This window comes from Ictalurus punctatus, chromosome 28 (assembly GCF_001660625.3).
Source record: "Ictalurus punctatus breed USDA103 chromosome 28, Coco_2.0, whole genome shotgun sequence".
In the NCBI taxonomy this organism is placed as follows: Eukaryota; Metazoa; Chordata; class Actinopteri; order Siluriformes; family Ictaluridae; genus Ictalurus; species Ictalurus punctatus.
Window position 1 is genome coordinate 10753320 of NC_030443.2, and position 27133 is coordinate 10780452.

The following is a 27133-nucleotide window of genomic DNA, read 5'->3' on the forward strand; positions in this document are numbered from 1 at the left end:
ATGCATTTCTACCTACAGTCTGCCAAATCTGTCTGATGTCAAAAAAAGAGAGATTTTTTTTAGCATTCCATCTCTGTCTATCCCTTTGCTGATCTCACTGAGGTTTTCCACTTTTCCAAAATCTCCTCATAGTTACTCTTGGCATTCCTAAATTTTGGCTGCTTCCCTGACTGACATACTACAATTTTAGATCTTGAGAAACTAAAAAAATACTCCAAAAGCAAAAGGCTACAATTAAGACTCATCTTGTGCATAATCTGCAACTGGAATCAGTATATGAGCACTAGAGCAAAACAAATACTACGACGATATTCCAAATGATCAAATCTTCTCAATTGACTGTGCTGTTTCTCAATGGTTAATAACAGATGATTCGATTATTTAATTACTCCAGAAATGTAATTTGATACTTTTTGGTTTCAATGTCCAAATATTTTATAGTACAACTTTTTCTATTTACCATAATGCACCTAGTAAAAAATGACTGCAAAGAGTTTTGGAATTAGTCTGGATAATTATTTGACACAGGCCTACCCAGTGAGTCACGTCCCAGCCGCAAGGGAACACCTTGAAATCTCACGATGGAATTGACATGACAGTTGCAGAGCTGCTGAAGATCAACTTGACAATGGTGGCCACATGGGAGTCAATCTGCCCAGCTTTGATGTCTTTAAGTAACTAACACTCCTATTGGAGTTTTGCTTTGTACATGTATATGCAGCCAAACACCTGGCAGACAGAAAGGTAGGCAAACACACATAAGCATAGCCTAGTACAGCCAGCACAGCAGGTATTACATGTCCAAACAGCAGACAGAAAGACAGACATGCTCACCCATATGGTTTAGTACAAGCTATTACATTAATAACTGTATACCCAAACACCAGTGCAGGTGTAAAAGACATAAACTTAACCATTTAATAAGCCCTTGACTCTCCTCCTCTCTGCCTTGTGTAACATTATAATGCAAGACTAATGGGATCATTCCCAAACAAGTTTTAATACTTTCTCTCAAGAACAGTGTGTTAAATCAGCGAAATGTCTGCATGTAAACTAGTCCCGCCTGCTTTCCATGCAACAGACGGCTTATTAGTTAATTGGCCATTATCACAAGCTTTAGTGTTTAAACAGGCTAATTAGACCTATGCGATCTGTTCCTACTGTATGCGGACAAAAGCGACCAGACAGACGTATTGCTTTGTCTATTTCGTGGAAATTCCCCAGAAACACTAGCTGAGTGAATAAGGAGATGATGGCAAAGAAATAACGCAGAGATTTCTGTCAGCTTTCTCTCTGTTGGTCTTAAACACATCTAGCCGTTTGATACAGTAAGCTATCAAGGCATTTTCTCAAACTTCAAATGTTTTGATCGCATGTGCAAGTGAGTGGGGAAGGGGAGGAAAACACACACACAGACAACAATGAATTCCGAGGGATACGGTGATGAAATTGTGATGTAACCGCTACTAACATGTGCCATACATGAAGTTAGCGTGCTGCGCGCGCGCCCTCACTCCGTCTTCACTTCCGCGTTGCGCGGGCGGAGGGGCCACTTCTGATTGGCCAGAGCGAAAAACAAACAAACAAACCCTACATAAAGAGCTCCACTCGGGCTCTTGGCGACGTTTAACCTTTCAGTTGGAATGTTTATCGCTCCTATAGTTATATATGCCAGAGGTCTCTTTTGGAGAAACGGAATTGTGTTCACGCATCCGAATCCCAAAGCCCATATGCGTAATAAGTGTAAGTGATGCATTTGGGCAGCTGGGCTTGAGAGAGAGAGAGAGAGAGAGAGAGAGAGAGAGAGATCTAAAGGGCGCGTTTAATTCGCACTGTCTAATTAATCAGCTGTGAAGTGTAGCAGGCCTATGGGCGCTGTACAACCGTGGATACCGTGATGTGCAGCATCAGCTATTGTTTCACGAGATTGTAAGTGGAAAAAACAAACAAACCCAAAACTCAATGCACAATGACTGATGCATCCACAGCATGAACTTTAGAGCCGTCAGTGACTGAGGTACCCATGTGTGCATTGCTGACTTTCTCTCACGCTTTGCGCAAACAGGGCGCCCCGGCGGACCAATTAACGCACGGCGAGATGGGAGAGTCAGCGCTTTCCTGGGAGAAGATCCCCGCACTTCAACAACCATTATTATCTCACTCCCGACCACGTTACGATCGCAATCGCGAAGATTGCATCAGGTCTGGCTTTTCTTTTTTACATCTCCGAGGCCGAAGAAGCAACTTAGAGGAGGAGAGGAATTACTGTATCACAGTATCTACAGAAGCGCGTCGCTTTGATTCTGGAGACTGCGCGATGGAGAGAGAGCATGCTCATCCTGCCACCAGCAATCAGTTGTAAACAGAAGCACTTTCTCATCAAGCCTGAAAGACTGTCTGCTGCTAATGTCAAAAAATGTTAAACATGCTTTTGTAACCCCATTATGTTATTTAGCAGGAGGCCTTTGCTTACACTTACACTTTGTAGGCTTTCTTGTCGCTTCGGTGGTACCATCAAGGGTACATCTTTTGAACCGTTATTATGTGTTTTTAATACCTTTAAAAGTAATTCATGGTGCATAATTGGACTTTAAGGACCACTGATGTACATTTTTAAACCTTTACTATAGAAGACATATAAAGGTACACCACATGCACATTTCCCAGATAAAACATACATACTAAAGGAACAAAAGATGCATGATGGGACCACCCCAGCAACAAGGAAAATTGCAGTCTGATACCTTTATGTCTGAGGGTGCCTTGTTCAATCCTGAGCTTGGGTTACTGTCTGTGCTGAGTTACACATATGCTACTTGTGATTGCATGGGTTTCCTCAGTGTTCTCCAGTTTCCTCCTACTGTCCAAAACATGCTGTTGGATTAGCTATGTTAAATTGCCCTGAGGTGTGAGCGAGTGTGTCAATGTGTAAATGCATGCTGCCCTGTGATGTACTGCCATCTTATCTGGGGTGAGTTGTCCTGCCTTCTCCACAGGATTGTTGTGCCCAACCCTGACAAAGATAAAGTGGTTGCAGGTTACTGAATGAATGAATGTCTGAGAATATAGGATGGCCAGACACCCCATAATTCATAGGACAGTTCTGTAATAGAGCTTAATTTTATGCATCACAAATTATTCTCAAATATTGTTTAGTAGGCTAGACACATTCACTAACCTGGTCCTGGACTACCCCCTGTCCTGCATATTATAGCGTTTTTCTTAATGCACCCGATTCAACTAATCAGTGCTGAGTTTCCCAAAAGCATCACAACACAAAGATCATCATTAAATGATAGAGTGAGTGTCACATTGATAATTTTCTCTATCAGTTAAGATTATCTTAACTTTGCAATGCTTTTGGGAAAGTCAGCCCAGTTCTTTAACAACACTTCATGACTTGAGCAGAGAAAACATTTTAAAAATGTACTCCAGGATGAAGGGTGAGAATCTGTGGTGTGTTTGTTCTGTATTTTAGCTTTTGATTGCTGTGAAGAATGTGATTTGTATACACTGGTAGATGCATAACACATGTACACACCATAGTATATGCCCCACAACATCACCAATCAGATTATTGCTTTGAAATATGAGTAATTGAGGTAATGTATAAAATCTGTAGCAAGTATTAGAAAGTTTCCAGAGACAAAATATTTGTAGGTAAGAGACGTTTTGCGATCATTAATTGTTTAGTGCTTTTTGTTGGCACCCTGTGTGTTGATGAGAGCCTGTGGTGCCATTGCATTTTGGATTTTCAGGCTTAAGTCATAACATCTGTTAGGGCTTGTTAATTGGTTTTTATTTCTATTGGTATGTCAGAGATTTAGCCTGCTGTTCTCTTCACTATGTTGAACAAAATGAGTGTGATGATGCCTTATACAAGTCACAGGTTCCCAACCCTGGTCCTCTAATAGCTACCTCTTGTGCATTTGAGTGTTTTCCCTGCTCTAACACACCTGATTTAGCTGATCAGAATATTAACTGGTTTTTATTTCTATTGATATGTCCGAGATTTTGCCTGCTGTTGTCGTCACTTGTAAAAAGTCAGATGAAAAAAATATGCTATTGGCTATATGAAAAAATCACTAGCCTACCTGTATTGTACACAGACATTTCTGGTCACAAGTTCATGAGATAAGTTAGGGGCAAAAACAACTATGTGATGGCATGTTATACATGCCACAGGTTCCCAACCATGGTCCTATAGAAGCCCCTGTACATTTTATTGTTTTCCCTGCTCCAACACACCTCATTCAGCTGATCAGCTCATAAACATAGTTGAAATGGGTGTGTTAGAGCATGGGAAAACAGTAAAATGTGCAGGACAGGGAGTACCTCAGGACCAGGGATTGGAACCTGTAATATAAGCTATGTTTGTAGGATACTGCTGTTCTCAAAAGACACAAGTCCATTTGAAGCATTAGACTTGACTTTTAGAACTGAATTTTCAATAAGAACAAGCACATAGGCCTGCTGACTGGTCTGATATAACTTATATTACAGGTGTCTTAAACAATATGTAAAAAAATAATATTTATTGTAGATAAAGGCAGCTTAAACTGATCAAAGTCTACTTGTTGCAGCTGTGAACGTGAGGGGAAAACAAGACATTTTTTTCAGGGAGTGACACTTCTCCAAGTTGAGAGGCAAAGCTGTTAGAAACACGGGCCGGGAGAGGGAGCAAATCCCATCGCAAATCCCATGGCAACAGCAACCAGAAAACAGGTCTAAAATAGGGGGCAGTGTTCGCTATTGCTATAGCAACAGGAAGACGTAGCTCCTTCAATCAGCTTTAGGATTTGCTGAGGCTGGAAAAACAAAGACTGATTCTTTGTTATTAAGCACGATTAAAACGTTTAATAGGATGCAGACTTGATTTGACCCGACGACCCCAAAGGCACAGCTAGGGGCCATTCAGTGAGACATTCTGACACAAACATCTAACAAAACTGACACAAACATCTAACTAGTTCCAATTCTATAGCGTGCTACACTCGGCGTAAATTACAGACACGTTCAATAGCAACGTTTCAAAATCGAGGCAGGAAACTATATAGTGTGTTCTTTTAATAGTACACATTTATAGTAGCCTAATGCATGCTGTTTAAAAACAACATGCGCGTGCGCAGAATGCATCGCCTAGGATACGCTGTTTGTCCACAGTCCTATTTTACGACATTGTTTATATTTCATGAGACTATTTCGGGGTTACTGATGACAGTTGCGTGTCCGGAGAGATGTTGATGTTGGTGTGATTTCACCTGTTAGGATACACTCCGGGAAAAAAATGTTGGGTCATTATTTCATGTAGAAATATTTTCGAAATAAACATATCAGATCATCAGCATGGAAAGATCATTCCAGATGAGTGCAAACAGGCAAACAGATGATGCTGAATGTCCACCTAAACAGAGCACCAGACAGCACCATAGCATCTTAAAACAACAACAAAAAAAAACTTAATTGGCACGGATTCCCCCACCCCGGTAGGCTGGAAGTACCTTTATTTATTAAACGACCTATAAAACATGTTCCTTCTTGTCATCGAGCAAAGATAAACGACATGCGGTGGTTAATTTGTAACCTATGCAAATACACACAACCCCCACTAATGACCTAAAAATCATGTCTTCATTACACTTCATTACAACAGGAGCACTGCTATAAGAACAGTGCCCTAAGAATGAAAATAAACTGCAGGACAGATGAAATCAAAGAGAAACAATAAAACCGAGCTATTCTCATGCTCTGAAAAAGTTGAGACATAGGAGTGTAAAACTTCTGCGCTGGTTTACTCTCGGGATGTTTACGTGGAACATGTGCACGGAGAGCGCTGAGGTAAAAAACCAGTTGGATGAAACGTCCCACTCGAGCCAGCCACTCAGATAAGCGCAGAGCAGGATTCCAGCCAATGGCAGCGCGGCGGTTTTAGCCGCCCGAGCCAATCTGCGCGCGGCTTGCGGCGCTGATGCAACTAAGCTGCAACAATAGCCTTGTATCTCCTGGGTAGCAAAAAGTGTTCTTCCTCGACGTAGCAAATTAAATAGTCCCGTTGAATCCATACATCGTGATAACGTCTAGTTTCTGTCTGGTTGAAAATCCATGTAAGAACTACATAACAGATTCTGCACGTATACCTAGATATTATGCACCGCCTGAACATACTACGATGTTTGACCGTGTACTAGAGCACATATAAGACTGTTTGTGTTTTTTTTTTTTTTTTTTACATTTATAGGGCATGTCTGGATATTTAAGCTCATGTGATGTAGGCGTTGTTTGCTATGGCGGCAAGTCTGCGAGGGCTGTGCAGTCGGGGCGGAGGGATCTACAGGACCGGCACATGAGCGCATGACGCAGCCGGTTGCTAGGTGTGGATGACCTGATGATGATGCTTTCACTCAATTAAGCTTATTCTCAGTCATCAACTCCATCACAACAAAGCGAGAGCAGCTCCACTTCTGTCCTGGCCACTCCGAAGGAGACATGGCTTTTTAATTCAGCAACCGCATCGACTCCTCTCCAAGCGCCGTGCTTTGCTGTAGCAACGCACCCCAAACTCAAAAACATAATGGAGTAAGTGAAACTTGCTTGTTACTTTGCGGAGTTTATTTTAGGATGTTTTCCAGTTGCTGTTAACGGTACAAGGACCGCACAGTGCAGCTGCTTTGTTGTTTCTTATTTAGGTCCACATGTTACATTGCGAGTTTTAGGTACAATAAGGAGAAAGTTTTGGCTACTTTAGTTACTTTGCCAGTTCATTCAACTGTTGCCAGTAAATAATGGCGCTCTTCAGTAACTTTGTATGACAGATTTTTGTATCTGTATGTAACAAATAACATCTTGTTACTTATCATCACTATTGATACAGTTTAACTTGAGCTAGTATGTAAATAGGACAAAGCCATTACAGCACTTTGCTCTAGGTTGCTGTAGTTTGTTTGCTGTATGTTGTGTATATACTCACTAGAAAAGGATTAAGTGTACTTTGGACAGTTTAACAGTTCCAGCTTTCTAAATGGTTTCTACCTAGAATCATAATTTAACAGACAACAGAGGAATTTTAGGGTGCTACTATATATTCTGTGCCAAAATTGACAGCTTATTATCCCTGAAACAGCAACAGTTATCAACAGCTTGGTTGAATTTTGACACTGCATGCAATTCATCCTAAGAATAAACTTAAATGTTGACAATGCATGTCATTTTTTCAACCCGAAAGTAAACTTTCTGTTAACTTCGTTTTAAGTGACCCTGTTTCACTTAAGTGTCCAGCTAGATGTATAACAAAGAGTATTTTTTCTGCTGCTTGAGGCAGACTACCTTGAAAACAAAGGGAGAAGGAGTTTAGAACATTAAGAACAAATGACACCTTGCATTACGTCATTGCCTACATCCCACGTGCCCGTCGAGTTTCTGGTCCTAGAATTCAGTGAGTTGTGCATGTTTTGTACGACTGAGAGATTTCCTCTTGGCTCTGATTTCTAATGATCCTGTGCTTTTGCATGACTGCTGTTGTGAAGTTTATAGAGAGCAAGCTTGTGATTTTGGGTCCTGGATTAGAGTGTAAACACACGTGTTATAGAGTGTGTTGGAGAGTGTTTTCATGCCATGTTAATAGAGCTTATGATTATGTTCATTAGTATTTCCATTAATTCCAGGCTCTTGTGTCTGTATCTGATTCTTGCTGTTTGTATTACACTAGAAACTGCTATTTAATTGGTGATTATCATTAACAGTTAAGTTACAGTAGTCATTTTAAGTAGCTGTGTGTGTGTCTCTGTTAGATAGAGAGAGCGATGGGTTTATTTGGCACAGATTGAGCATCTACTTGGTTCACTGGGATCTCAGCTGAGACTATTAAGTGGGCACAGGAGACTGAGATGGATGGAACAGGTCTAGCGGTAGCCTAAATTGGTCCCCTGACAATCACAGATGTTTCCTGAGTGATGCTGAAATGAAATGGGTCATTTACCTCATCAACGTCTAGTGTAATTGTGATGGATGCATTTCTCCAAGATGCAAACATTGTTTACTGGCGTCATCAAACGCTGTATGTATATCGACGGCACTGTGATGGTCAAAGGAGGAAAGCCCTTTCAAACAGGGGATTTCTCTTCATAATTTTCTGCAAGTTTATTACACAAAAGAAATTATATCCTAGTCATCGGAAATTATGCGAAGTTCTTCGATAGTCTTCCCTGATCCATCTTCCCTCATTTTTTTTTTTAGGTTTCATAATGCATACCCAGCCCTGTTTTCTGTGGCTCAACTCACTAACGACACTTACGTGCATCACAAGCTCGGACAGTTGAATTGTAGAATCATCGGACAGAATGATGGCAATGTCAGCGCCCATATGGAAGGCTCTACTTGGATGCCCGGCCGACCCCCTCGCTCTCTCTCACCCACAGGCTAACCACAGCCAATTGGAGAGGCGCAGAGGGGAGGGGCTAGAGGAGAGTCAGCACTTAATTGGTGAGTTGCAGTGAGTACAGTTTTTTATTTTCCCAGTTTCAGGTGGGCACCGCACTGCAGCACATTTTCTCCTCCTTGAACAGTGAGTAAAACTACCAATGTGTGTCTGTTTTATAATGTTTGTGGTGTGCATTTGAACTGTTTTGAGATAAAATAATGCTATCGCTTTTCATGCTTTGCATTTATGAACTATATCGATCATGCGGTATCATTTTTAACAAAATCCTGAAATAAGAAACATTATATAGCGCACATGCTGTTGTATTTTTTTTTTCTTGTAAATTACTCATAATTCAAATTTTTTGTAAATAATGCATTAGATTTACAGGTTTTGATTATTTTCACTTTCCCAATAGGTGATGGTCTCAGTGACTGGATGACGGAAGAAGTGGATTTCTCCTCATACCTCCCAACCCCTCATTCCTCTCCCTCCCCCAATGCATCCCTTCCCCCTTCGCCCCTCCAGCATGACATCCAGGTGCCCTCTGATTTGGAGGTCATGACTTCTCTGCTGCAGGAAGAGCTTGCTCAGCTGGAGGATTACTTCCTGTCTGACCCGCTCCCAGAGAAAGTCTCGAAACTTGGCAAATGCGACAAAGGGCCACCACCAGTGGGCCCCCCATCATACTACCAGTTGCCCTATGCATCATATTCTGCTTCTAGCCAATCAGAATCTAGCCCCCTACTTGTTACCCTAGCAACTGGGGAACTAGACCTGCTGAGCTTTTGTGGGGGTCCCATTGGCCGATCAAAGATGCCTAGACACACCCCTTATGGTTGCAGCCGTCCCAATGCCAACGTTTGTAGCCGCAAGAGAGTTTCTGATGGGGTGAAGGTGAGTGAAGGCTATGAAAATGGCATCTGGAGTTCCAAAGGAAATACCTCAGGTAACTCAGCTGTTGCGCATAATGGAAGCTACAGTTGTGTGGAGGATGAACGGGTGGTAGGCAAAGGGTACTGCTTGGGTAGTGCAGTGGAGATCCGAAGATGCGCCATTTTACCCAAAGACGAAAAGAACTGCCGCTACTCAGATGAAGCTATCGGTATAAGCAAAGTTGTTAGCAGCAACTATGGCTTTGGCGGGCCCATTCAAGTTCCACACAAAAAAGAAGAGATGATGATGTATGGTGTCAGAGAAGTCAACATGAATGGAATGGATGGAAGTGGAGAGATGGAGATGATGAGCGAAGGCAAAACATCCATTGGTGATGTGGTCAAGGCCAACATACCCTGGAAGACCGAATCCAACGAAGGGTGCTATCTTCAAGGAAGACCACATGATGAGGCCTACCACAACTTCCTAGGGTCCATCAATGATCCAATAAAAGCAGAAGGTGTTGAGATGCATCGTCAACATGGTGACTATCAGTGCAGCTTTCTGGAAGGTCAAGGCACTGACTGCTTGAGTGGAGACAGACACGGACACGAAATGGGTGCTCATTGCCCCAGAGGCGTCTGTGCACTGAAGGAAGAGCCCTGCATTTCAAAACCAGATCTGGATGTCTCCCTAATGGAAAATAATCAAGGAGAACGTAAACAGAAGAAGAGAGATCAGAACAAGACCGCAGCTCACAGGTATAGCTTTTCCCACTAGCAAGCGGTACCATAAAATCATAGGACTGTGTGCTAGATTAATGACCAGGTATGTCTGGTAGGTCTAGATTTATTACCTTGGTTTTTAAAATTCTACTTGTTCAGATTATTGTATGGTTATCGTAAAGTCTAAAGCGTGTAGTAAAGTCGTAAAAAAAAGTCGACTTCTTTATCCAATTCATGCACATCGTTAACTCCACAGGCCAAAAAGCTTTAGGATAGCCGGTCGTGCAGATGTAGAACACACATTTTGTAGCTAAATTTCTAAAACTTCAAAATAAAACACCAGCCACACCCTTTCTGAGACTACAAATAGATAAACAGAGCACAAATCTTCAGTGATGCCAATATTTTTATCGTTTGACTTTCTTCAACAGGTATCGGCAGAGGAAGAGAGCAGAGCTGGACTCATTGGAGGAGCAGCTTCATGGTCTGGAAGGAAGAAACCGAGAACTTCGGGACAAGGCCGAATCGGTGGAGCGCGAGATCCAGTACGTGAAAGACCTTCTGATCGAGGTGTACAAGGCCCGCAGTCAACGCCTAAAACAAGAGGCCAGCGCCTGAGCTGAACTTGGTAGCCTGACAATTGATGATTGTCCTGCAAGTAGAATTGATAGTGCTCTAGATATGGATTGGAATTTAAGTTGGAATGATTTCTGATCGAATGTCTTTTTTTTTTTTTTTCCTCTTGTTTTTGGATAGGGGCGGGAGGGTGTACTCTTGCACGTTATGTTAACCAATAATTTACTTTTCGTTACAAACTGACAAGTCCATCAACAGCTGCAGCACAAACTTCCACTTTTTTCAATTCCAACTCAAAGTCAAATAAATATGCACTGTGATTCTGTCATGGGTTAAATGACAGTTGGCTTTTGTGTGGGCCTGCTTTTTACCAAGAATAGATAAAACGGGTCCTGTTTTCATGTCCTTTTCAGAATTGATGTTAAGACTGAACACACAAACAAATAAAGCACATTATTTTTAGTCTACACAATGCTATAACTTATCATGACCTGCACCAATTTTAATTTTTTAGAATGCAGAGAATTTTAATTTTTTTTTTTGTTAAAATTATTTATACATTAGTTTCAAGGTTTGTAGCACTTGGCAATAGCATAATTCTTCCATCAAAAATGAATAAGCACTAATATCAGTAAGCAATGTTTTTCCAAACCAATTGACTTTCAGGGGAATTGCTCTTTTGAAAATGAATATTCCCTCAGGAATAACAAGCCTGAATTTTTTTTTTTTTCCATTACATCCCCAGTATAGGTTGGTCCTGCAGCTCAGGTATGCTATCTATGTCCAAAGTCAAGGAAGTATGTCAGTTTGTAACTTGATGCTGAAGATAATAGCACTGCCTAATGTTACGTGTGTCGAGTTCATAATGTTTTAGTCTTGCATGCCTAAGATTTCATGGCTTATTCAATGCCTTTGTTCTTTCTTTTGGTTTGAACGGGATGTTAAACATTACAGCATATCTCTCTTGCTAAAGACCTGTTATATATCCTCTTTGCTTAGTCATTTCATAGAACGAGTGGCATTTTTGAGTTCACAAACTACTGTTTGGCCCAATGTCTCTGCTGTAATTGCGAAAACAATCAGGGTTTGTGATTTTATAAGGCTTGTTTGATCTAATTTCAAAAATGGTGTCCTAGTGGGTAGCACAAAAAAAAAATCTTTATAGCTCAACAGCTTTTTTATATTTCCACTAGAATGCTTGAGATGGCTTTAAAACTTTTATTTAGCTTTAGCTCAAATTTCTGTCCTTCCTAGCAATATTTATTCAACTTTCAATTTTAATTAATGTAATCTAATATTAATTGCAAATACAGTTGCATACAATGAACATGAATTTAGGGTTTTTTTATTTTTACAGTCTATATACACTATCAAATTTATGTATCCAGCTAAGCAGTCTGGTGATATTTTTTATTTGATGTGCGCACATATGGTATAAATCATCCAGACGCAATTAGGTTTTTTTTTGTTGTTGTTTCTTAATATTTTTGGTTTACACATAAAACGTTTAATTGAAGCTTCATGTGTACCTTAAAAACTAGCAATACCTTTATTTTCTTAAGCCTTCTGAATACGTAGCCTAGCACAGATATTGAGAGAGCTAAGCGCCTTATCGAATTTAAATCTGCTTTCCTCTTGGCGGTATACAATCATGTTTCTGAGAAATGAGCAGACTGTGGTGTGTCATCTTGTGAAGCTGATAAATGTTGGAACTCATGAGCTACGCGGCTGAGCCACGTTGTTTTACACACGTTCACACCAGCTGAAAGACCAAGACCAGACATTTCGATGCGTCTTTTTTTCCCCCAGGTTGATTGCTTTGTGTTTTCTTGTCATTCCTTTGATTCCAATAAAGTGATTTGTGTAAGCAGTAACGCATCTCGAAGCTGATCACTTCACAAACAGATTGGGAAACTCGGTGTTTGGTTGTTTATTGTTTGTTTGTTTTTTTGGGTGGAGGGGGATTACAGACAAGCGCTATGTCTAAAACCTCATACTGCTGAACTAAAGATTATATAGTAAAATACAAAAAAAACAAAAAAAAACAAACAAACCAAGAACACGGATTCATACAATTTTTTTTAAGTCTCTTATGTTTAAATAATTGTCAGATGAACCAGTGATTAAAGCGGAAATTTGGCAAGAGGATACTAAATACTTCCGATTGCCAGGCAGGTCTATTTAAATATTTTTGCGTCTAATTTGTGAAGCAGCTTTTAAACCCACAGGCACATACAAACGAAAATATTTATAAACTCTTGTCAGACCGTTAGTTTCCAGGTTTTTGATCAATCTAAATACTAATTAAGCTCTACGCCAGTACAGAGAACGAGAGGCTTGCTGTTTATCCAACAGAATGTGGACATGCTTTTTACTGACAGTACTGCACCGGCAGCCTTCATCTTCTAACCGCTTCATCGGGTTTCTCTCTCTCCACACACACACACACACACACACACACACACACACACACACACGCGCGCGGAACTGAAATAGCACACCGGCAAAAATGTTCCTCCCTCCGCTCTTAAAATAGGCAGTGTGGAAATAACCCATATTTTCCTTTTAATATCAACCTATAAACGACTTGTAGGGTAAAAAAATAAATAAATAAAAACACTGAGGTGAATAAAAGTGAATGGTGAGCTCCAAAGCGGATGCAGCGTTAATTAATATGACCACGTTCCCGAGTGTATATAATTCCCCCTTTAAAAATAAATAAATAAATAAAATAAATAAAATTAATATTTGACAAACCTCACATTTTATAGTAGTTTTTAGAAATCGATGTAGTGGCAAAATTACACTAAACATCTGCTTGTGACCGGCAGAAACCAAATGACTAAAATTAACCTACACCGACCGGCATTTCAAATTTGAATCAGCTTTATTTTACTTTTTTTTTTTTTTTTTTTTGCAAGATTAATTAGTATTATTTAATCACTTGTCCAGAAACAACAGAGTAAACAAATCAGCTCAGTTTCTAAAGCAAAACACCAGAAAGCGGCACTTGTCTCTTTTTAGTAAATACGGCTAAAAAGACTACAATCTTTACCAAACACACACACACACACACACACACACACACACACACACACACACACACACACACACACACACACACACACACACACAATACCATACCGACATTTTATAACTTATGAAATTATTTTAAACTCAATAAAATATTTAACAATTATAACTTTTACACACTCGTAATTATATAGGCTAGTAGCAGCTAATATGAGAAATTAAGAAAGAGCATTAAGAACTTAGACACCTGTTAGTAAATTAATTATTTCTATCATAAGCGAGAATGCATACTTTTTGCCCTTTTGGGAAAAAATTAACAAACCAATAAAGAAAAATTATATATATATATATATATATATATATATATATATATATATATATATATATATATATATATAAAATAAATTTATATATAAAATATTACACACACGTACATACACATACACACCAAAAATATATCTTCTGCTGTTCCTGTTCAATATCTAAACTGAATTTATTTTTAAATGCAATTTACAAAACGTCTATAAAAATTATTGCAATGTCATAAAAATACAAACGAAAATTAGAGTGTATCCTGACATCTGTTTGGACAAATTGTTTAGTGTTCACTAATCATAATTAGCATTCTACAGAATTGTACAATACTGATCATTTGTATTTTACAAGTAGGCTCTGCACACACAGCTTAAGGTTAGTCTCAATCTAAATCACATTGCCATTGGGATTGTTTACATTACAGGCTTAATCTATGTCCAAGACCAGCTCCACCCTCCTCCCCTTTAAAACAGATAAACAAACAAACAAAAAAAAATGTACAGGAACAATAACTGACGTTAAGGTAACTGAGAATGGCATCGGCCCTGGCATTCTCAGTGCCAGAGAAAACTTAATGACACGTTAATAATTAAACAATTATTATTTATTAATCGCACTTTTTTTTACCCTGTGTTGAGTCTACATTATGCTTCATCTCTGCTTGACCCATCCATCTGTAACTGCTCTGATATGAAGAAATCTGGGATATATGGTGGAGTTTAAGCTCAGCTTCAATGGACTTCAGAGCCTTGTGGAGAAAGCAGTTAGAATACGAGAGTAAGACATGCTGGTAAGGAGTTTTCACTTGTTGTTCTCCAAGTCCCTCAGCACAATTGTCAAAATGATGCAATGTTTCTCAAATGTGTCTGCACACTGTTCGTTTCGTTAAAGTGTACTGGGGGTAAGTGTAATTGTTATGGGGCTGCACTGATCATAGCGCAATAGTGTTGTGCATTTTATTCCTTCTGCCCATTAAATTATGGTACTGGATATTTGCCACATAATAAGGCTGAAACATACAAATGTATTACATTATCATTACTTTTTTTGGGCAATAATTATGCAATACAAGCATGAAACACCCCCCCCCCCCACCCCCCCCAACCTCTCACCTGCTGCAGTGCGTCCTGTTGACTAAACGCACACAGGGTGGACAAGGCTTGCCGCCGCACTGCATGATGGGAGTCGGCGCGGGCAAGGCGCAGGAGTTGATGGGGAGCATCCGCGCTCATCAGCGCACTTTCACCTCCTGTAATGGCAGCCATGCTCCCTAGGATGATGCAGCCTTGTTGTCGAATGACGGCATCAGAATCTGAGAGGAGAGAAACCGCAGTAGATGCTGCTCCCAAGGCGACTTTGAGCCACTCTTCCCCCTCTATATAAGTACCTATAGAACTTAAAGGCAAGCCAGAGTTGGCCTTTATCTGTTGTCTGACACCCTCAACCCTAACCCTCATTCTTCCTCTGTCTGTTACTGCTGGAGCACTGATGGTTCTCCTCCTACACTCAGTCCCTTCCTGTAAATGTTGGTCTCCCTTTGATGTGACTTCAGTCTTTCTCATCATGCCTAGCCACTTCACCACAGCTTTACAGGCACTCCTGCGTACGGAAGGCGCAGAATCAGACAAGCGGCTTAGCAAGTCTTTGAACACCACTGGTTCAATGGTCCAGTTTGGTCCTCCATTTGATCTGGGAGAGGTCTGTCCCAAATCTGGCTCTAGGCAAGTCAAGAGGTTGCAGCCAGCTGCTCGGACCCCGTCATCATGGTGGCGTAGGGCAGCACGGAGCACGACCGGGTCCACAGGCACGGCAAAGAGGGCCGAGCCAGGTGTGCAAATCTGACAGAGCAGAGTCAGAAGCTGCACTGCACACCCAAACAGGGATTCGGTTTGCAGCAGCATGGACAAGAGAGAACTTGCTGTCCTAAATTCAGGTTGAGGAGGCTGACCTTTGACCTCTGATACTTTAAGACAACCCTTAATTACACTAGTGTGACCTATGGAGTGCTTAGGCTGCTCTAAACTGTCAATAAACCAGCTCATGGTGCTCTTCTGCCGTGCTGTGAGATGTCTGAGATGGTCTGAGAAGCCTTTGTGAAACTCCAGGCTGTCTAGAAGCTCCTCCACAAGATCACTGTGTTGCTCTATACCATCATGAAGGTGTTCAGTGCTGAGAATTTTTAGATCTTGCTTGAGCCTTGAATGAAAGCCTCTTTCCTTCATCTTCCCAGGCTTGTTTTTGGATAGCTGGGAGTGCATGTTAGAAGGATCCCTCGTGTCCCTACTTTTACTTATATTCCCTCTTATTATGTCTGTGATTCTGTGAGGGTGATTCCCATCAATTCTGCCCATTTCTAACTGGTTTTTATGTAGGGTGCCAATAAGTCTTGGCTGTTCTGCTGCACTCCCAGACGGATTAAGGTTATCTAGGGTTTGGTCTGATGGTGCACTCTGGGGAAGAAACCCAAAGTCCTGGGCTGCTGTTATGAAGCTTGGAACAGCATACTTAGGGGAGGACAGACAAAGACGGAGCAACAGAAAAAGCGGAAGCTCTAAAAGAGCAGGGGATTGGACTTGAATCACCTGGAAAAACACATACAAGTAGAAACATTTAAAGGAATTATATTCAACCCATATATCATATATACACCTTACAAACCCTTGCTATAAAATGGTATATTTACTTGCCTGAACTAAGCCTTCCACTAGATTCAGGCTTTGATACGAGTGGAGAATTGCCGCCATTTTCTCCTGGGGCAGCTCCACAGCAAACGGAAAGCACAGTAACTGGCAGCTCATCACGGCTAGACTATTCATATCAGAGCCACCCCACAGGGGACCCCTTTTAAGTGGTGCTGAGCTGCTAAGAATGAGAGCATGGAGGCGGGTCACAATTAACATGCCTAAAATTAAGTTCATCCTACCAGGAGAAGTAAAAAGTCTGGAGGTTAACTGACCTATCGGTAGACAGTAGACGAATGAGGGTGCGAAGAAGTTTTTTGTCATCATCATAAAACAGGCAAAGGCAGTCATAAGGCTCATTGGAGAAAGCAAACAGAGCAATAGATAAAAGGACAGAGAGACCTAGGACAAGCAAAAATAACTGACTTGAATTAAAATGCAGTTCATGGTAAATAGTACTGATCATTCTTCTATTCTTAAATAAATGTTTTTACATTTTACCGTCAACTGAAAGAAAATCTGGTTTGGATGCTGTGCTTTCTAGAATAGTGCCAACTTTTGTCCATAAGTGACACCAAACCTCTGAGTTCAGAAAATCATACAGAACACTGCTTTCACTCTGCAATCGAGGGGAAAATCTGTTTATTATAATGTAGAATTTCAAAAATGTTTACTATTATAATAATTACATGATGAAATCTCACAAAATATTCTGGATGAAATTACCTGAGAGAGAAAATAAAGAATTAATGCCAGGATGCTGTCGCACATGCCCCAGCCAGGAGGTAAAGGGTAATGAGGCTAAGAAGGAGAAAACAAACACATCATGACTCCCAGGATTTATACAAATATCACAGCATAAATAAGCATGACCTTTAACATTATGGCAGAAATTCATGTCTGTACCTCTTCTGGTCCTGATAATACATCCTCCAGAAGCGCCGTAAGTCTGTCCATGTGGATGTTAACACACACACCGTAGTGAACAAACAGACTCAGGACTGCAGCTGCTTGTGGCTAGATGAGATAAAAACCCAGAAATGCACCGATCCATAATACTGTTGGTTAATTATTAATCAGATATCGGTATCAGTAATGAAAAACGGTGAAAATGTTGCAGAAGACAGGGACTTACGGCCAGAGCGTTTAGGTCTGAATTTAGAAATAATGATATCAACAGCTGGCACAAATCCTCAGCTCTAGAGAGAGAAGTAATTATTTATAAGATAACAAATAATCAAGTTAATCTAATTACTCGTAGCCATCTGTGCACATAAAAATGGCTCTGTAAAAATTTTAGTAGTGTTTTTTTAATAGCAATTTATTTTTGACATTATTCCTGTACATCAATGCATGATTAAAAAAATAATCTTAAAATTATATTTATTGTACTGATAATCACTTAAGTTATCGAAGCAGAAGAGGAAAGTAATTAGTGAGGGTAGGTAAAATCAGACCTATTCTCCTTCATTTGCCAGTCAGGCTGATTCTCCCAAATCGGCAAAAGCACAGCCGTCAGCTCTCCTAGCACCCTCTCGCTCCACGGCTTCTGCAGTCAGACCAAATTATGAGGAATTAGTCTCATTATTCAATAGTAATATTATTATTATAGCAATCATAACAATATTTATCAGTGTTAACCAGTGACTTAATTACATCAGCCCCTTTTTGTAGAAAGTGGTAAACCAATCATGAGTAGATTTACATTTATTAACATCATTAGTGCCAAGAAAACTATAAATAAAATCCAAATCCTGGATGAACAATAATTGTTCTAAAGTCTGATTCGAAAAAAAAAAAAATGTTGATAGGTTTACTTATTTACCAATTCTTTAGGAGAACATAAAAATATTGCATGTCCGAAGTTAAATGATTGTTTTTCTTTTTTTTTTTTTAAAATGGTCCTACAAATTTTTTTTTTTTACTTTTATTGTGTTAAATGTTTCATCTATGATTTATAATGCAAACCATTATTCTGAAGGATGATGAATAACAGTCATTATACTGCAATTCATAACTTTATTTCCCTCATGTATTTTATTTCTTTAAACACCTTTATGAGACAACGCAGAAGTAAGAGTGGAATGATTTTCTGTATAATGAACATTTTTAATACAAAAAAAAAAATTGCACCTCTTATTTAAGAAAAGCTAAAAGAACCAAATTTTTAGTTTCTAAGAATAAAGTTAGGATTAGGTGCAGGCATACCATTATTTAACTACAGTAAAACTTAAGTCAAAAGAAATGCCTCACAAAAACAAAAAAATTAAATGTCCATATATGTATTTATATACATATCTGATTTAAGTGCTTTTTAATAAACAAGACAGCTATATTGTTTTCTGTTACCTCCATTACTTCAGGACTGCGAAGCATCACTTCAATCAGACTAAATAAATTGTGTAGCACGTCTATCTCCTCGCCAATTCTCCTGGCTTCAGCAGGGTCAGCGGTCAGGATAATGTTACTGAGAATCTTTAGGAGCTGAAGTATAGTGGACGGCTCTTCCAACTTTCCATTAAGGAGCTGTGCAAAGAAAGAGGTGTTCAATTTACTCTATAATTCATTTAACAATGTGTGGGTTTCTCTTTTGCCAATTACTACACATTCCTTTTGGCTTGAGGCAACTACAACTATAGCACAGTATTTACAGCAAAGCCCTTGATGATAATTAAGCTTAACCAAGAAGACTCTCATTTAATTGAAATACAAAGAGTAATTTCAGTTTGCCTGCTCCTTGCATCTGAGGAGCTTGTTCTTCAGTTTCTGATGGATGTGGGGATCCATAGACACAGACATGTGATCTGTCACTTTAACCAACCGCTGCCACTCATCATCACTGTTAACATCTTGCTCCTGGGTGAAGTGCAGAGGGACATTTTAAGTAAGCGAGGTGTTGTTTTGTTTTATAGTTTATTGCAGATCCATCAAACCTACTTATAAATATACAAGGTGATATACACTCACTTGCCATTTTAATAGAAACACCTGTACACTTGCTCATTCATGCAATTTTCCAAACAGGTGGTTTGAGGTGAAACAGGTCAAGAACTGACAGGAGTCGAACCCAATGTGGTTTTTTGCTGCTGTAGCTCATCTGCCTTAAGGTTTAGCATGCTGTGCGTTCTGAGATGCTTTTTTGCTCAGCACAGTTATAAAGAGTGGTTATTTGAGTTACTATCAGCTCAAACCAAACCAGTCAGACCTCTTTCATCAACAAGGTGTTTCTGCCTGCAGAATTGACACTAACTGGATGTTTTTTGTTTTTCCTCAACATTATGTGTAAATGCTACAGTCTGTTGTATGTGAAAATCTCAGGAGATCAGTTTCTGAAATACTTAAACCAGCCCAACTCTACAACGGTCAAAGTCATTGATGTTACACTATTCTGATATTTAATATTAACATTAACTTAAGCCCTCTGACCTATATCTGCACGATTTTATGCACTGCAGGCACATGATTGGCTGATTGGCTGAACGAGCAGGTGTGCAGGTGTTCCTTTTAAAGTGGCCAGTGAGTGTATATTTACTAAATGATACCTTAAGGTATGTCTACATATACATGAGTTGTTCACATTTACTTATTTCAAGATGTAGGCTAGAAGGACAACAAACAAATCAGGCTGCAATGCAGGGTCAGCCACTGACATTATTCATAATATCCAATACAATACTGATTAACAATTAAATACTGATAAACATTTAAATTACACTTAAGATGTTCAAAATTCTTTAAAACCTTATTTTCTTTTCTTCTGTAAAGTCTTTGAAAAAGTAATAAATTCCACAATTACTAACATCACTGTCCATCCTAACAGAAGTCAAGCTGGTATGTCCAGGTCTGGAACGTCTCACCATCAGCCTCGGTCCCACCTCCACTGAAGGAAACTCTCTCTCATAGTCCCTGCTGATGGGGCCCTTACATGGTGCCAAACTCACCCTGAGGACGCCACAAAAAAACCCCACAATTCTGTGTATGAAGCATATTTTAACGCTGTGCAGTTTTAGCCTTTCAATAATTCTTCAATGTTTTGATTCTTCTTTTATAATCAAAAATGCCTTTGCAGTGTTTCTGGTGCAAGTTGCAATTTTTTTGAAGACATCTTTTTTCATGTTACATTCAAATTCGGAGCACAAATACTACCTGGCAACACCAATGTCATTGGCTTGATGCTGATTGGCTGGTGGATGAGCTGAATTTCGACACACTGTAAAGGTGCTGCCCAATGAATGGTTGCTGGTGGGGGCTTCTCCAGCCGGGGCAGTTTTGGTGCGAGGCTGGCTGTTAACAAGCGCTTTCCCATTCTTTTCCTGGTCCTGGACAATCAAAACACACCACTTCTGTTTAAAGGTCTTTAGATCCAACACTATCCATACTATTAGAATAAACTTTAGAGGAACTTGAAACAGATACTCATATTTTACCGGGTCATATGGAATATTTTTGTGATTTTTTTCTGTTTTGATTTCTGTAATGTGATACCATTATCAGAGACCATGTCCTCAGTGTGTGTTCTTAAATGTAAATAAATAAATGAAATGGCAATGTTTGCAGATATTCTATAAATACTCTGTCATATATTATATGCAATAATATATTATATATTCTTGCAAGCATCCTACACTTTTAAATACTTTTAATGCCCTGTCAAATGAAATTTAAAACTTAATTCTTGCTTATGTGGATCATAAAACAAGAAAAATATTAAATTTTTCTTCATTAGGTCACTTCGTGAAAGACAGTTAAAAGGTCTAATGCCATAGTGTACAGTGAGTTTTTGAATAGTCAGTGACACCATTAAGAGTATTTTAGTTGAATTTGTCATTTTCACAAATTGACGACTGTGTAGCCAACGTTAGCATCAGTTTAGTACAAGCACTTGCATCATGCGACTGACTCTGTATTATCCAGTATGCATGAGAGGAGTAGAGTTTGTTTATAAAATTATTCAATTGTATTTTATAAAAATAAATAAATAACATGACACCAAAGTAAGAATTGCATAAAATAATTTACAGTAGTAGGCTTAGGGCCTTTAATTAAAAAACAAATTTAGACTTTAAGGACCTGTGGACATGCTAAATTGGAGATTCATATGATCACAAACCACAACTATGAAACTCTAAAATAATAATTTATTTTTCCATTTCATAACAGCATTACGCTCATTGTATTCTCTGTAGTGAACTCGTGTGGTGTATCAACTCACCTGTCTATTCTTCTGCTTTTTGTCTTGCATGTCTCTGGCTCTGTGCAGGAATTTGCCCTTTCCACTGCGAGGTGCAGATTTTTTTGCCACCTGCTGCTGCTTCATGGCTTGGACGTCTGGACTGGGTGTTATGGTCAGGGGGCTCGTTGAACCGTCATCTGGTAAAACTGGCCAAAAACAACAATGCAATATATTACTCATCTTAATTTTTGAGAGTAGTCTTAAAAGCGTATAAACCATAAAGCACCATGAAATACTCTCACCTATGACTCCATCTACAACAAAAGGATGGTGAAGCAGGCCAGGCCAGGCCAGCCTCTTCTGAGGGTCTTTATTTAACAGACCCTTCAGAAAACTCTGTCAAACATTAAGGGATTGAGAATAATCTCACAGATTAGTAGCTCAATGGCAAAATAACTTAAAATAGCTTTAAATTGCACAGTAATTCTAATGACAAACATATGGAAACCATGATTTTGGAAGTTGTAAATTATGTGAACATAACTGCCATTACATGTTGTGTTTTACTGACTCTAGTGCATTAAATGATGCTTAACTACATTTGCTTGCATATTCAGTTTAAGTATAATTGCGTTCATATTCAGGGTTAGGTTTTTATAAACAATATATAAAATAATATATAAACAATAAAAAATAAATAAATATAAAAAATTAATAGGACAATGACCCAGTCTTACACTAATTTAAAAAAAACAAAACAACAACAACAACAACAACAACAACAACAACAACATGTAAACAATCAAGGCTTAAAATGCATCATATAAAAGTAAAGCTTTTTTATTCATTCATACATTCATTCATCTTAACATTAACAGTTTAATCCTGATCAGTATTGCAGTGTATATGAAGACTAATCCTGCGTTTGAGGTAGGAATACACCCTGGATGTCAAGCCAGTCCATCACAGTGACCTCATACACGCTCAAACTCATTCAAACCGAGGACCAATATAGAAAAGCCGATTTAATGTAGATTATTAAAATGATAAAGCGCAATAAAGATGATGACTTTATTTTATGTCTTTTATTGAATCAGTGTTTTCCTTTTGTATCATAGCTTGGTTTGGCAGTCTTACATTGACAAATAGGAATAGGTTGAACAGTCTTGTTAAGGTGGCAGGAAAAGTTATAGGGGTAAGTCAAAACCAGCCTATTGATATATATTACAGACAGGTTTTGAATAAGGCACATTCAATTTTAAGAAATTTAGATCATCCTTTATATAAGGAATTTCTATTGTTGCCTTCGGTGTGTCATTTTAGAGTTCTGGTTGGAAGAACAAAACGTTTTAAGGTTTTTTTTTTGGTTTCGGTGGCTGTTGGTTTAATGAACTTTTCATAGGTAGATTTCCTAAATGAATTGTGATTTGTGCGATGTATATTATATATTGTCTATGTCTGTTACCTTTTGCTGCAAAACTAGTTTCCTCTAAGGGGGACAATAAAAAGTAAACAAACAAAACAAACAAGCAAAACTATTTTGTTCCTTATTTGTCTGAGTAGATTTCAGTACTGACCACAATTATCATCATCATCATCATCATCATCATTGTAGTGATTATCATGCAGCTCCAGACACTTCTACTAATGATTCACAGTGTTGTCTAAATATATGTTTATCCCACCCATATTTAAACAATGATAAAATACACCGAGAGAAAATGTTTGTGTTGTTGTGAAACTCCGTACCATGCAGTCCTGGCTCATATTCTCTGGCCATTTGACCGGGTCCTTGACGATCAGCTGCGCGAGCTGAAAGATGGAGTTGGTGTAGAACGGCGGCGCCCCCGTGTGGAGCTCGTAGAGGATGCAGCCCAAAGACCAGAGGTCAGCTGTGTGGTCGTAGGGTTTCTCTTCCACCAGCTCCGGAGACATGTACAGAGGAGTCCCCTTAAAGGAGGTCAACACCAACGTGGACACACTCATGGCCCGAGCAAATCTGGAAGTAGGGTAAGATGAGAGATGTGCTGAACATTTGGGCGTGTTCGACCAGTAAGAAATCTAGTCAAATTAATTTTAAATCCAGAATTATTTTTCATCTGATTCTTAAGGGGAGAAAAGTATTAGAAAGAACTTTAAAATAAATAAATAAAAATTAAATTACCAGCAATGCGACAAAAAAACCAAACAACAACAAAAAAAACAAACAAACAAAAAACAACAACAACAACAACAACAATATTTGGCAACATAAAAACAAAATTCTTAAACTGTCTAAAGAATCTAGACATTTATAGTATGGTTGATATTTTACATAGTAAATGTATGGTTGCTACACCTTGTGCAGTACAAACCCAAAGTCACAGAGCTTCACCACACCCCCTTTGCTCAGAAGGATGTTCTGTGGTTTCATGTCGCGGTGCAATATACGATGGGAGTGCAAGTAATACAGGGCAGATACCAGCTGGCAAGCTATCTCGCGCACCTACACACAGCAAAACAATGAATGTAAGAAAGATGGCTATTCGCAGAAACCAGGTGTCTATTTCAGTTGAGCTGGCTGTCATTCTGTCATCCATGTGTACTGTATTGCAACTCTGACATCAGTATGACATATATCGGAACTAACTTCGCCAGTGATTAGCTGCTTCCATCCAAATGTTTTGCAAAATTGTAAAAGAAATTTCAAAAATGTCAGCAATTGTTAAGAGCAAATTTTTTGAAGAGGGTGCAACAAAATGATGTAATGAAATGACAACGACTGAAGCATGTACCTGATACATCATCATTTATGTCAAATATCAATATTTATAGTGTATACTCTTAATGCAGTGGTTCTCAAAGTAGGGCCTGTGCAGCATAGCCATGGGGTGTGTAATTTGTCTTCTTTTACATTGATAGAATTCACCATTTTTATCCAAATAATTTATTTTTGAGTTCTCTATATTTATTAGCTTGTTTGACTGGTCCTTTGAATTGACTGTGTTTAATCCAAATCTCAGTGACTCCAAAACAAGTTGGCCTTTAACTGCATTCTATCAGTGGAAAGTTCAGAAGTAATAAAAATAATAAAAAAAACCCTCTATGGCTTCCAAAAATAACAAACAATATTATTGCACACATTTAAGAAATGAGCCTAATATTTGAATAGTTAGATTATTTTCAGAGGGGATCTGTGAGAATTTATACTGCAAAAAAATTGAGAGCAAATGTGGTTTTTTTTTGGAGTACAATATCTGTATTACCATTTAGATTTTTATACATAAATTGAAAACATAAAAAAGTAGAAGAGTCAAGCCCCACAATAGAGATCAGAAATGTGGATTAATATATGTGACAGTATCCCTTACGTACCTGGCTCTCAGGTAAACTTCCATCATCCTCCAGGATTTGAAACAATTCGCCTTCAGCGTACTCGGTCACCACTACCACCTGCCAGGGGGAAAAAAATGACCTAGTTATAGTGGAAATTAAAAATGCTATTACAGTTTTATGGGTTTCCTATTTTATTTTCTGAGCCTCCCAGAAAGGCAGATGTGAAGCCTGGCCTGAGAAGCCTCTCTATGCACAAGAAACCATGTTATTAGATCTGTTATTAAGTAAGAAGTTTTTTTTTTTTGCAATATAATTAAACAAATGACCTCCAGGGGCTAAAGAGATTTTTTTTTTTTTTTTTTTTTTTTGCTGCAACGTCTGAATATACGATTACGTTTTGCCTAACAGTGTCTTTTACCAAGAGATTTGAATGGGAAAACTGGAAACGCTGGCAGCGATTTTCGTTTGAGCCGTTGCACTGGATTCTCCGCCAAAAAGCTATAGCACATGTATAATGTAAAATGCACAATCAGCGACGACCTAAAGAGCATTTAACATATTACCTCCAGCTGTGTCTCAAAACTGTCCAAAAGCATAACTATGTTTGGATGCTTGAGACCTCGCATGATCTCAATCTCTCTCTTCAGGCTCCGCAGCTCTTTTTCAGAGCGACCAACTTTAGGGATGAACTTTAAAGCCACAACCTGAGGGAGGGAAAAATAATCACTGTCCAATTTTGTCTTAAAAAAAAGACCAGTGTCGCTTATATATATATATATATATATATATATATATATATATATATATATATATATATATGTATGTATGTATATATATATATGTATGTATGTATGTGTGTGTGTAGTGGTAGGTGTAAGCACAAACCTGGCCGCTAAACTTTCGACGACCTTTGTACACTCGGCCAAACGAGCCTTCGCCTATCATCTCTAAAACATGGTACTGCTCCATCATAGACAGACTGGAGTGTTCTAGAAGATCAATCAACACCTTCTGATCAACCAGATTCGATCATTCAGAAGTTAACTCTTAATTAATTTACTTTGGCAGGTTCACAAGGAAAGAAGGAATTTCAATAACATCATCATTTGGATATTTTACTGTATAACATAGCCGAGTCTACGCACAATTCCGACGAAAGTGAACTTAAATAAATTGATATTAACGAGCGGTTAGCTAGTCTCAGGTGGAAACCCCCCCCCCAAAAACAAAACAAAACAAAACAAAACAAAACAAAACAAAACAAAACAAAACACACGCGCGCACACACACACACAACAACCCCCCCCCAGCTTAGCCGGTTAACAATTAGTTAGCTAGCCACGCTGTGATGAGACATCTCTTCTTCCGGACAAATGTAAATAGCTGTAAACTGTCCATTAACCGGTTCTACACTACCGAGAGTAAGAGTGCATGTAAGAGAAGTGTTTTCTAGACTGCAAAATTATTTATTATACAAAGCTGAGCAAACTTTGGGAAAGTTCGGTTATCGTATCACTCATCCACGTACAAACACAAAAAGCGCCTAGCAACTTTAATAGCGGATAAGCTAAGAGCCCTGTTAGAAAATGTCCTTCAAACAAACAAATAAAAAAATCTATCCGTATGTTATAATAAACGTAGTACAAAGTTTTGAATCCTTATTTCGCGAAAGCTCGTTCAGCACTTAATTCACTTATTTTGCAAACAAACACGTGAAAACAAAACTGTTTAGATCAGGCGATGCTAAGGTTTACTATTTTAGCCCTCTCATTAGGGGGCTTTAGCTTAGTAACGTTTTGGCGTCATAGCAACGAATCGCCCGCCCAGTAGATGTCAAGTGAGTAAGCTAAATGCTCTCTAAGGCTGGGTTTGTTTTTGACCAGGAACCTTTAAACCGTGAAGTCATTTTGAACTATTTTCTAAACGTCCGATTATTTAAACATCGAGGCAATTCATTAAATATGTATAATAACATTCTGGTTATTTGTCTGAATAATTGTTTTCGAGTTACCGAGTTTTGGAT

The 27133-nt window shown here is 38.9% G+C and overlaps 2 protein-coding genes across 4 annotated transcripts; one reads left to right on the plus strand and one right to left on the minus strand.

Moving 5' to 3' along the window:
* The first annotated feature begins 5984 nt into the window (after positions 1-5984).
* atf5a (activating transcription factor 5a) lies at positions 5985-12463 on the plus strand. The gene is made up of 5 exons (XM_017460505.3): positions 5985-6104; positions 6239-6576; positions 8233-8478; positions 8835-10053; positions 10449-12463. The coding sequence occupies exons 3-5, from the start codon at positions 8337-8339 to the stop codon at positions 10633-10635; spliced, it is 1548 nt and encodes a 515-aa protein (XP_017315994.1). The 5' UTR covers positions 5985-6104; positions 6239-6576; positions 8233-8336; the 3' UTR covers positions 10636-12463.
* A 2060-nt stretch (positions 12464-14523) lies between these two features.
* stk36 (serine/threonine kinase 36 (fused homolog, Drosophila)) lies at positions 14524-26860 on the minus strand. 3 transcript variants are annotated; one of them, XM_017460507.3, is made up of 20 exons: positions 25996-26860; positions 25674-25814; positions 25150-25227; positions 24150-24280; positions 23545-23794; positions 22098-22191; positions 21835-22001; positions 20769-20941; positions 20423-20564; positions 19353-19478; positions 18972-19148; positions 18080-18171; positions 17758-17821; positions 17529-17639; positions 17349-17423; positions 17124-17241; positions 16898-17024; positions 16629-16800; positions 15054-16523; positions 14524-14689 (listed from the first exon to the last, which is right to left on the minus strand). In XM_017460507.3, the coding sequence occupies exons 1-20, from the start codon at positions 26080-26082 to the stop codon at positions 14549-14551; spliced, it is 3936 nt and encodes a 1311-aa protein (XP_017315996.1). In that variant the 5' UTR covers positions 26083-26860; the 3' UTR covers positions 14524-14548. The 3 variants fall into 3 exon arrangements, with proteins under 3 accessions (XP_017315996.1, XP_017315995.1, XP_047007783.1); XM_017460506.3 differs by having other exon boundaries at positions 16629-16803; XM_047151827.2 differs by lacking the exons at positions 22098-22191; positions 24150-24280; positions 25150-25227; positions 25674-25814; positions 25996-26860 and having other exon boundaries at positions 16629-16803; positions 23545-23707.
* Positions 26861-27133: the final 273 nt, after the last annotated feature.